This window comes from Sciurus carolinensis, chromosome 6, assembly GCF_902686445.1.
Source record: "Sciurus carolinensis chromosome 6, mSciCar1.2, whole genome shotgun sequence".
Taxonomy (NCBI): Eukaryota; Metazoa; Chordata; class Mammalia; order Rodentia; family Sciuridae; genus Sciurus; species Sciurus carolinensis.
In genome coordinates, this window is record NC_062218.1 from 23,149,927 (window position 1) to 23,162,398 (window position 12,472).

A 12,472-nucleotide genomic window follows, 5' to 3' on the forward strand; every position below is an offset into this window, starting at 1 on the left:
AAAGATATAGTAGTGAAACATATGTGAAGTGGAAAAATAATATTTTCTCTAGGTTAATCTTCATATCCTTTCTAAATCTTAATCACATACATACACATACACACACACATACACACTTGTGTGTATGTGTGTTTGCATGTGTGTGTGTATGTGTGTGTGTGTGTGTGTGTATACATAAAATATAACTTTAATTTTAGCTAATTATGTTCCTGGTTTATCTGTTGAATTTAACTCTACAGTTCTCAAATCATTTTGTATAATGCTTGCACTTAATAAAGATTTATAAAATTATTAAATACTCTTTCACTTAAGACTCTGTCAATGGAATGTCTTCTTTTGGGCAGAGGATCTTGAAATGTTGAATACTGAAAAATAGTATTGTATGAATATGATTAAAACAAATAGGAGAAAACAAATCTGAATATTTACATTTACCTCACAAGTATATTCACTTGAAAATATATTTCAGTATAATTTCTACATCTGAGGTTATTTTTCAATAGCATAAATAGTGTACTGATTTTTAAATAATTAAAAATAAAATACTGAGATATTTATTGATAGTAACCTTCACTATATTTTTAAAAAATTCTGGTTACTTTTATATAATAGGAGTTACAAATTTAAATGCCTAATACCTACCAAGGGCAGGCAAATAATCTAAATTATGAAATAGTTAAATGTAAATGATCTAAAAGGAATTTCTAGTGACCAAATAATTAAAATATATTCTTTGTACTAGAAACTTCAGGGTAGCCAGAATAGTCAGAGCAAAAAGAGCAAATGATTGCCTGACTGCCAAGGAATTATTCAGGTTAAAATATAATGGAATTATTAAACAAAACAAGCAATAATATCATTTCAAAGACGTGAAGTATGAATTATTTTATACAGGTTGAAAATATGACATCTGAAGTCAGCATTTTGAGTGTTGAAAATTTCACATTTCAAATTTCAAATTTGGATTTCAAATTTTTGAATTAGGGACCCTCAACCAGCAAAGGAGATATTGCAAAATTTGAAAAACTCCAAAATCTTAAAAACTTTCTGTCTCAACTACTTTAGTTAAGGAACACTTCACCTGTATTTAGTAGAGAGGAGGAACAAGGAAAGCAAACAGATAGTGCTGGTGTGGGAGTTGGAACTCAGGATTCCAGCCCTCAAGGAGAAATCCGGGGAATCCCCAGGCTGATGGTGGGAACTGACAGCAGGATTCAAACTCAGCACCAGCATGGAGGACCACTATCCTAACCAGACAGGAACAGGTAGATCAGCTAAGAATAGATACTTCAAGAATGGGAAATTTCTTCTACTTCTTTGTGCCTGAAATGCTAGAGAGGAGGTTCAATAAATGACATAGAATTTGGTGTGGACATAGGATTAGTATTGAGGAAACATAGAAAACCAAACAAACTACTGCAGATATAAATTTTACCATAGATAATTATAGTTGTGTTGAAATTTAGTACATTAAAAACAAGTTCCTTATTTATGAAAAATACTTATATATTGAAAAATGATTACTCTCCAGACTTTATGACTCTCTGTTTAGAAATTACAAGAAAATAACAAATATCTAAAGAAAACTGTCACAGTAATGAACTAGAAATTTATAGTTAACTGGGTGGAACATACATATAGAAAAAAATGCTTAACCTCATTGGTAGATTCTTCAAGAAAATTCAGAAAAAAAAATAATGTATAGATAAAGTGTACTGAATTTTAGTGCTAGAAATAATATGGTGACTTATACTTTTTAACACTGTATACATTAACCAAATTCTATCAAAAAAAATAAATGACTGTATATGAGATGAGGCCCAGTATTTCCAGGGTGCTATTTTGTCCAAATAGATTTCAATAACTGATGTTTCTATTTAATATAAGTGATGGCCCAAAATATTTAATTTTAAAATGTAAAATATTTATTTTCCATTAGAGTGGTTCATTTGCCAGAACCCATATACTATTACCCAACTACAAGACAACAGCCAGGACTGTCCAATGATAAAGTCATTGTAATGGTAATTACATTTGCTGAAAAGAAGAAAAAAAGACTATTCATTTAATCCCTTTGTGTTGGCTAGTGTTTGGTTTCAACATTTGGAATGGATTGTCTGAAATCCTGTAAAATTCCATTACCATATTATTTTAGGAAGTAAAAATATTGAAGAAGTTATTAAGTGAGTGAAGTTTTTCTTTTAAAAAAATTACACTTTTCTGTAGTTTTGACAGGTACTTTTCAAATAGGGACACAATTATCATCACCTGGAATTTATCAAACTGTCCTCTGATGTAACAATTTATTATCAATATTGTATTGAAGGTGGGCACACTACTGTAAATTTGAATATTCTTTTTCCTGTTTTGTTCAGTTGCTTTATTTTTAATCTATTCATAGTATCTCAACCAATAAAGAAAATATGGTGCTCTGTATTAAACATTTTATAAATATTTATTGCATTCCATTAAGATATAAGGTACTAATTTAGACATATGAGATTGTCTTAATGTATAAATTTTATGAAATTGTTGCTCTAAAGGATTAAACTTTCTGATAGACATATACAAACCAAGAAATTAAATGAAAAACAAGTCATATGTTATGTTAAATGGTGCTACGTGCTGTGCAAAATATTTGCTTTTAAAAATGAGAAATAAGGTCCAGAATGAAAGCAAATTTCACTATTAAGATGTAAAGATTCCTTGGAAGATAATGCCACTCATGATAGAGGTGACAAGTGTTCATTAACTCCAACTGAGGGCTTTAAGTTTTGGTTTTTTATTTGTTTGTTTGTTTGGTTTTTTAATCAAATTTCAAGAAAAATGATGTTGTTCTACCTTTCAGAAAAATAAGAATTCTTTTCTAAACTTTCTAGTTTGCTCTTTTGGGATGGGAAATATGGATTTGCTTTTTATTTATAATTAAAGATAAATAAGACAATAAAATCCATAATATTTTGATTTTAAGGAGAAAAGTAAAGATTTAGAATTATAAAAATAAAAAAGACATGAGAAGAGCAATGGGTGTGGGTTGCAGTTTTAAATAGATTCTTACATAGTTCTCATTTAAAACTGGCAATTTAAAATGAACTTAAAGTAATTAGGAAGTTAACTTCAGAGATATCTGAAGAAACATAGTTCCAAGGAGAGTGATCAAACTTTCCAATAGAAAAACCTTTGGCATTTTTGAGGAACTGCAAGGAGTCGAGAATATCTTCAATGAAATGAGTTAAAGAAATAGATGTAAGCTCAGAGAGGTAATGCAAACCAAAACTAATAGGTCCTTAGAGACTATAGTGAAGACTGTCACTGCAAATGAATAACTTACAAGTTTTTTATATAGAAATGGGATGCTCATAATGAAATAAAAAAGAATAATAAATAAATACACATGTATATGTATATTTATTCTTTTTTAAGCTAAAAATAGACGGTATGGGCACAGCTATTAAGGATGAGTGCTTAATATTGCAATAATCTAGGTAATTGCAATAAAATAGGTAATAGTGTTAGCCATGCCTTACAGTAGGTAAGATCAAAATCACTGGGTATCAGTAGGACCATACCTTCCAAATATTGTCTAAAATATTGGAGATAAGGGACAACAATATGCAAGAAATAAAGGATGACCCAATGCTGTTGCTCTGAACAGTGAGAAGCATAGAATTGTCATCTAGTGAGTGGTCATTGACTAGAAGTATATAGTTGTTGTCAGGCAGGGTGATGGTACAGAAAATATAGATGTGAAGATTAGAAGTTAAAATCCAGAGAGGTAAATTTTGAAATGTCTATTTGAGTAGAAATGTAGAATAGTTAGTTGGATATATGCTTTACTAGAAGGAGGGGAAGTTGAGAAGTGTAAATTTGATAGTTTCAATCTAAATAATGCACATCTCAGTTGAAATATAAATATAACTATAGATATAAATGATAACAGGGAGAATGGGTCTGATGACCAAGGACCAGAATTGAATCACCAAATAAAAAGATCAGATCTAGAACCACTCCAAGACAGAAAAAAAGAGAAGGAACTGGCTAAGGAGACCTCGTAAAGTAAAAGCATCGTCCAAATAATAAAGGATCCTGGAAGCCAGTTGTTCTTATGACACAGAAGAAGTGGTCTACATCCACTCCTGGCTTGTTTTTAATTGTTATGCTGTTTTACTCATTCATTCCTCTCTTTTTTCTTTCTTTCTTTCTTTCTTTTTTTTTTTTTTTACTAAGTTATTGGGATCTATTTTTTTCTTTAAGTTATTGGGATCTATTCGGTATGTCTGAGAACAACATTGAATGGAATAATGTTGGCTCTATATATAAAAGTTCAAATAATGTAGATAAGCTATTCACATTGAAACATATTCAGATAAAATGCAGACATTTTTCTGAAAATTGGTAAACCTAAATAAAACAATTAAATTATGTTTTAATTATATTTGGCTAGTAGTTACTCAACTGATTTTAAATTTATCTTAATTTTAAATATTCAAAACTAATTAACTGTTCTAATTAGCAAGTAAGTAAAGAAAATGAATACATAATCCATGCATTTCCAGGATGGAAACTAATATTTCTGGATATATTGTGTGCATTTAGTGAAAGAAAATTACCTAAACCAAATATAGTGGATATTATTATGTCTATTTTCTTGAGAAATCTAATGATTTCTTTAGTTTACAGCAAGGAAATACTTTAAAAACATTGTCCATCTGTCTTTTAAATCCATCTTTCCCACTAAAGAAATTTTGAACATTATTGAAAAACTCTAGGGAATATTTAGAGTTAGAACTGGTAATTTACTTAATTAACTCGAATTCTGATTACAACATCTGCCTAAGGTATATTAAATATGAAATCCACAGCTATGTTCTTCTTATAAGTAGGATATTGGTCATTTCAAAAGTCAAGGAAAGAGAGAACTCTAACTGATGACTTAATTGACAAAAATAATGGTAATTGAATTAACATCGCTTAATTGTCAAGTTTAAAATTTTGCTCTGTCATATTCTATCCCATTTCAGTGTCTTTTTCATAGCAATTGTAGGTCTAGAACTGGAGGATACCCTAGTTTATTGTGCTGCTCATAATAATCCAAGTTTTAAGTTGACAGTTTAATATGTATCAGCTTTTGGTGATAAAGTTATCTAGTCTTCAGAAATTTTTCCAAAAGAGTAAAAGTAATATAATAACACACAAGTATCTGCTTGCAATTTGGGAAATATTTCCTACTTTAAAAGTCGTGTCAACAAACTGGTCAGTCTTCCATTATTCCCACATTAATTCCAGCTATGAATTACCATTGTCTTGCATTCATTCCTTACACGGTGAATAATTAAACAAGACAAATAATGTTTGCCACAGAAAATAGATAGCACGTAGTCTCCCTGTAACGATTCCAACTTTTGGTTTGCGTTTTATACCCTAGTCAAGTCAGGGCACGCTTTCTGCATGATGGTCTTTCAAAGATGTACAAATGATTTTCCTGCAGGGACTTTTCCTTCTTCCTCCTGTAGTTTGTCAATTTCATTTTAAATTATTACCCAAGGCCCCCTAAATATTTTATAAATTATTTGATCAGAGCCCCAAAAAACAAAAACAAAAACAGAGGAGAGATTAAGACTTTTCTCATCTACATAACATCACTGACACTTCATTTACTCTCAAATACAATCCACCAGTTGATAGACTTGCAAAAAATTTAGTTTATTTTCCACAACTATATATTTGTGTATATATATATATATATATGTATATATAATACTTTATATTTCAAAAGTATCTCATATTCTTCCATGCGTAGACTTTAGAGGTTCAATAAACATTTGTCAATATTTAAGTAATTGAAACAGCAAATAACAAATCGTACCAAAGGTCCTTTATAATTCCACCTCACTTTAGTACCAAATCCCAAGCAGTAATTTCTTAACTGCTTTTTCCCTGAGAAAATCATGTTTTACACTTAAAGATGTAAAGCATTTATGTCTTAAGTGAGATCAGAACTGCCCCCAGGAATTAAATAAAATGAAATTTATTTTATAAATACTAGTTTATTTCAAAAATACAAAAATATAAATATACATTTATAAAAATATGAATGAATTAACACAAAGACATTCTTCAACTAAATAAATATGGCAGTAGTAGTCATTCCTATTTCATCAGGGATATATATTTTCTATATTATTTTACAAAGCAGTTGCACAATGTTTAATTTAATAGTAAAGGTGACTGAAAGTCAGTTAATAAAACATTTATAAAGTTCTTATACCTAAGAAAAGGCACAAAAAGCCTTTTAAATATTTTTTATTGATTATTAATGTGATATAATTTCCTTTGAAGGTTATTAGGCAAAGAGGGTGAACTGGTTATTACTGTTTTAAAATCTATATCATTCATATTCATTCACGGAAACTTACTGGTTAAGCAAACCCTTACTAAGACAACACCTACGTATTGTTTGTAATTTCGATTTTTGAAAAATTTCCTCCCAGGAGGAGAATGCAGGCCACTCATTCTAGTAACAAAGACAGTTCCACTAATATTAAGTCATACGATATGCTTAGTCTCGGTCACTGTCATCACCCCCATACATATCAGCCAGTTTTTTAAAACGAGGACCCCAGTCGCTCAGGTAATCATAATCCTGGTTACAATCAGCTGTGAGAGACTCTAAGGAACTGAGCGAATCCGCGATGGAATCGTTCCCCTCATAGGCATAAGTGGCCAATGAATCATAAGGAGGTGCACTTGGGTCTGAGTCGTTCTCTTTTAATCTTCGATGGATAAAATCTTGCACATCAATATTTTCCCATAGGGGCACAGTCCTCCTTATCTGAAAAATAGTTTCAGGCATTACATCTCGTCTAAGTTTGCTGTCTTCTCTTGCTTCTGGATTCCTTAATGTGCCAATGTCAAAAGCCTGTGTGTCTTCTTCCCCACCACCTTCGTCATTGTAGGTCACGATATTATCCCGGACATCATCCTTTGAAATTATGAGAGGTTCCTTTTTCCTTTGTCTCTTCAATGCAGCAAACAGCACAACTAAAACTATTTATAAAATATGAGAAATTAGTGAGTTTTCATGATGCAAGGTAAAATACAACCTACTTTAAAGTGTGGAAGTTTGTGAGACTGATTGGATGGAGTATCCTATACAAGCACAGAATGTCTTGGGCCAATGGATGGATATACTACATTGATAAAATAACAGTGTCGATTTATGTTCAAGACCTATGGGCCTCTGATATTAAATGAACATGTTCAGTGTTAATTATTACATTTAACCAACTAAAATTATCTAACACATCACTCCTCTCGAATGCATGTCTGATTCAAAATACAAAAATGATAAAGCACCAATTGTTTTTATCTCAAGAGAATTTGAGCAGCCTTTGAATATTTTCTTAATGACCCAAGGGAGTATGTACAATCATTTACTCATCTATAGATGAATATATGCTTGTATTTGCATTACAGTCTTATATTATGTGTGCATGTATTTACATATACACATAAATATGTATGAACTACTGGTTTAATCCTATTCCAAATTGAATTGTTTTAGTACATTCTTTTAGTGGTCTGGTTTGAAAACCTGCTTAAAATCTGAAAAAAAAAAAAAAAAAAAAAAAAAAAAAAAAAACAACTCCAAGAATTACATTATTATATTTCAACTTAAGCACATCTTTAACTTATTCTCTCAACTGTTTAAATTGTTCTGACTAAATTCGTGATTCATCAGACTGCCAAAGGGGTATCAGGAATAAAAACTTATAAAGCCCTGCTGTAACATTTTATCCTGCCCCCAGTAGCATAGAGAGAAACTAAGGACTGACTGCATTTCTTCAAAATTATCCAGACAGATCTGAAGCATTTCCCATTCTGTCCTAGAAAGAGCTAACTTAAGTATAGAAATGTAGTAACTATGTCTGGCCATTACTATAAAGACTTCAAATAACAACAAGAATGTTTTAGTAATTTTTATAATGAAACCTAGATTACAACCAATTTTAATTAAATAATAGGAAATCATTCCACATTTAAGTAATATATTGGGAAGGAGAAAAATAAATGTGTCTTCTATATTACTCCATGAAGAATGGTAACAGTTTTTTTTTTTTTTTCCCAGAATAATAATAATAAATTTCTAGGATTTCTGCAAAAGCAACAAAATGTTTTAAATGATTGTATTTGAATTTCAGAATCTATTTGGTAGATGTTTTGTTATATCATATGTACATAAATATCTTTGTGTGTATACTATATTAATACAGAAATTTTAAAAATGAAATTGCAATGTATATATGTATAAATGTGTGTGTGTATATATATATATATATATATATATATATATATATATTTACCTTATTTTAAGTTAGGAAAGTAGAACTGTGTAAGCTATGAAATCAGTAACAACTAAAAGGGTAAGCCAAATTTAAATATCCACAGGGCTACAAAAATATTTTACAGAGGAGTTGAACTTTCTAGCATCAGGTGGAGTTGGGAATAGCTCCTGTTGATGGTGGTAGTACCTGTGTTCTCAACTTGGAGAAAAATGTTTTTTTCTAGATAGTTGGATCATCTTAACTGAGACAAATGTTTTCCTCTCACTTCCATCAATTCCCCAATGAAGTCCTGCAAGGATATCTGGCCAAAGGGATTTCATCCAGATAGCTTGAAAGGATTTGCAATAAAAAGAAGCCAGCATATATGAGCATTAGAATATAAATTTGGCTTGCTCTCCTGCCCTAAGCATAAAAATTTTGGATGAATATTTGATGGAAATATTTTTTTGGAGTGTTTTGCAGTGGAACAACTGTTTAATTGAATTAAATTGTTGTGCTGTTAGGGTATGCTCAAATAAAACATTTGCTATTGGAAACACAACTTTATTTAGAAAATATTGCAGGGTAAGTATACCACAGGGTCACAGTGGTATTTTAAAAACTAAATTTTAACTTTTTAATTTGGTGTACTCCATCTAAATATAGCAAGTTTTATGGGGAAAATGTCTTATTTTGACACCTTTAATAAATTTGTCAATTAGACCTCATATAACATGTATGTATATATATATATATATGTATTAGTAATATTATTTGTAAAGGTAAGACAATCTTCAGTGTTGAGAATAATAGAAAAGAGAATTCTAAAGTAAACTCACCTGTTCGAGTGCTGGTAAAAAACACTTTCTAAAGAGTGACTTTGGAATGTTACATAGCCATTCTGTAGAAGGATTAATGTTTTACCTTATAAAGTTGATATGAAGATAAGATCAGTTTATTAAATCAAATGCCCTTTGCAAAGTGACCATAGTCAAAGAAATAACAGTTAATGCCATAAAATATTTTAAAAATATGTACTTAGCACATGTCATATATTTGTTTTTACTGTTTTTATGAGTGCACTGTAACTATACAGGATAGTGGGGTTCATTGTGACATTGGTACCTGCACGTAACATAATTTACTCCATTTCCTTCCCAAGCATTTTCTCTGTTGTTGCCCTCTCGAACACTAGAACTAACCCCACAGACAACAACTAGAATTATTTTTTCTCATTGAAAATCTAATTTAATAAATGTGAAAAGCCTTCACCATTAGCTCTGGAGAGCACGACTTTGTGCACAATTCTGCATTCCATAAGCATTCAGGGGGCATAGCTTACTGAGAAGTATGAGGACACACAGCAGGATGGCGATGACAGCTCCGGTGCTCAGGCCAGCTGAGAGGACCAAGGCCTCTGCATTGCAGGACTGCATGTTCCCTTGATTGTCGCAGGCACACACCCGAATAGTGAGTGTGCCAGTGCTGCTTTGAATAGGATAATCATTGTCAAAAATTAAAATTGGCAGTAGGTAGGTGCTCATTTTGTTGCGACTGTACCCGTCTTTGCGAGTCATAATTCCTGCTGTATTATCTGGGGGGAAAGTTAAAAATATTTCACACTCTTGTAGTTTTCCTTCTTAAGGTTTCTAAATAATCGTTTTAAAATTTTCTATACCTTTATTGTCTACAATGGTGAAGTTCGGATTGAGGGGAAATTCTGGCACTGGTTCAAAGAAGAACTTGTGACCTCGGGGAGGGTCATCTTTGTCCATGACACTGACAGTCTGAATTAGCTGAAAGTAAAACAAATGCAACAAACACATGTGTTTAACTAAACAGAACAAAAAGTAACTCTTTCGTTATTACAAAATGTTTTAAATCCAGTGTTTATGCTTTGAATTTTGAATATGTCACTAAACTTAAACAAAAAAAGGCCTTTCTAGTAAACTATGCTAAGGTGTTTTTAATGGTTTTGTCTAAGCTAACATTTAATTAATTTTAAAAAGTCCATCTATTATTAGTTTTCAGTGCATCTCAATGCTTGTCTGCCTCCTTGCCACTAAAGCAAAGAACTTTAAAGAAAATGTGCTCATTTCAATAAGAATCATCTTTGGTCCTCTTGTAAAACACCAGTAAAACACTAATTTTATTAGTATTTTGTTCCTAACTCCTTTCCTCCACTAGAAAATATTTTCTCAAAGGAATAAATCCTAAGAGATTTCTTTTAAAAATATCACTGTTTACCCCATCCACTATTACAAATCAAGAACACTACTGATATGTTTCCAGACAAGTGAACTCTTCATCACATAGGATCATAAAGAAGATTTTACAGCTATGGGCATCGTTACAACATATTGCATATTTAACTCAGATTGCTTGCTTTCCTTTTAATGTTATTTGCAAAGACAAATACATAAAAAGAAACGCTTCTCAAGTATCATAAAATCATTGTGGAAGATGCAAAATTAGGACCCTGTTAGCTGAGCCCATAATAATTCTTTAGTGAGCCATAAAGGAAGACGGAGAAGCAAACACTAGATTGGGGGGGGAATCCCATTGAGAACTTCATAACACAAAAGGCAATAAGCTACACATCAATGTTCTGTTTTCCTAGTTCTGGGTCTGCCATCTGTGTGATTTGAAATTGCAGTCACTGAATTATGCTTACTTTCAGTTTTCTCTTCTAGAAAAATAAACAGCTGCACCACTTCCAGGTATCCTAGTCCAACATTCTGTGGCGAACAGTTATTGAATTTCCTGATAATTTACACATACTTTTAGGTTTTGCGTACCTACTATAACCATACCAGCTGCCTACTCACTAGTCAATACTCTTCTACTTTAACTTGATATTACATATAATTTCATTCATTTTATTGACAGATTAACTTGTGACCTTGTGTTTCTTCATATAATTGATGCTTCTGAAGGTGCACGATTATTAATACAAAACTTAATCATCTTTCTCCCCTTAGAAAATTGGAGCACAACATTTAAAAAATTATTTAACATTTAGTATTCTTGCTCAAACTCCTTATCCTGAAAAATAATAAATCTTATTTGTAGAACTCTTCTTAATCATTAAAAAACATTGGTCCTTTAATTCCATGACTCATGTTCTTGAAATGATTTGATGGGTTTTGTGTTTAAGAAGTATATTTTATTTTTACCTTTGTGGATTTAATGAACAAGGAAGACTATATATTAAATAACTATAATTATTATCAACTGTACTTTACATCCAATGTTAGTATACATTATGTCAGTAACACATGAATCAATAAAAGCCTGCTAATACATAAATGAATCAAGAACACCTATTGGCTAAGATAGGTTCAAAAAGATAAATTCCAGTCCTCAATCAGATTACCTGTAAATGTGATCATATTTGGAACAAGGCATTTTGCAGATGTTATCAAGTGAAAATGAGATCTTACTGGAATAGTGAGGGCTATAATCCAATGACTGCAGTCCTCAAAACAACAGACGATTTTGAATACAGAAAGATGTACAGTAAGAATACGGTGCAACCATAGAGCTTGCGACTGGATCGATTGCAGTCCAAGCTCCAAGGAATGCCACAGCATTATGATTACCACAAGTAGCTTGGAAGAGTTAAGGAAGGATCCTCTCCTAAAACCTTCAGAGAGAGCTTAGCCCTGTTGGCAGATCAATATTGGACTTGAAATCTTCAGAACTATGAGAGAAATTATTCTGCTGTTTCAAATCATCTACCGTATGGTAACTTTTCATGGCAACCCCAAGAACCTAATACAAATGTGAAAATTTAAAAAATGCATACATTTATGAAAGAATGTTCAGCTTAAATGGAGTTCAGAGAAATTCATACTAACCTCTTATGAGATATTTAGAAGTTGGCAGACATTTAAAATCTAGACTCATCCAAGTAAATAGGCAATCATAACTGTTTGGCAGAAGAACCATTTAAATAATGATATATTTGGAAGATATTTGATAGCATCTATTAATATTTATAGATAAAGTTTATTTATTCCTACTTCAAAGATTATAGCAAAGGAAAATTATAGTAGGAAGTAAAAAATATAATACACTAGTATTCATTATAATGCTCTGTGAAAGAATAAGATTTTATTGATAAACTTAAAGTCCATTAAGAGAAG

General features: G+C 31.3%; 1 protein-coding gene across 3 annotated transcripts in view; it reads right to left on the bottom strand.

Moving 5' to 3' along the window:
- Nucleotides 1-5,785: 5,785 nt before the first annotated feature.
- The window catches only part of Cdh9 (cadherin 9), a 158,130-nt gene continuing 151,443 nt past the window's right edge, over nt 5,786-12,472 (bottom strand). For 2 of the 3 annotated variants that reach the window (XM_047556798.1, XM_047556800.1), the window contains 3 exons: nt 10,003-10,120; nt 9,667-9,918; nt 5,786-7,047 (listed from right to left, as the gene is read on the bottom strand). In XM_047556798.1, the coding sequence (XP_047412754.1) occupies nt 6,560-7,047; nt 9,667-9,918; nt 10,003-10,120 (858 nt within the window). In that variant the 3' untranslated portion in view covers nt 5,786-6,559. The remainder of the gene's footprint in view (nt 7,048-9,666; nt 9,919-10,002; nt 10,121-12,472) is intronic. The other variant, XM_047556799.1, reaches the window with a different exon arrangement.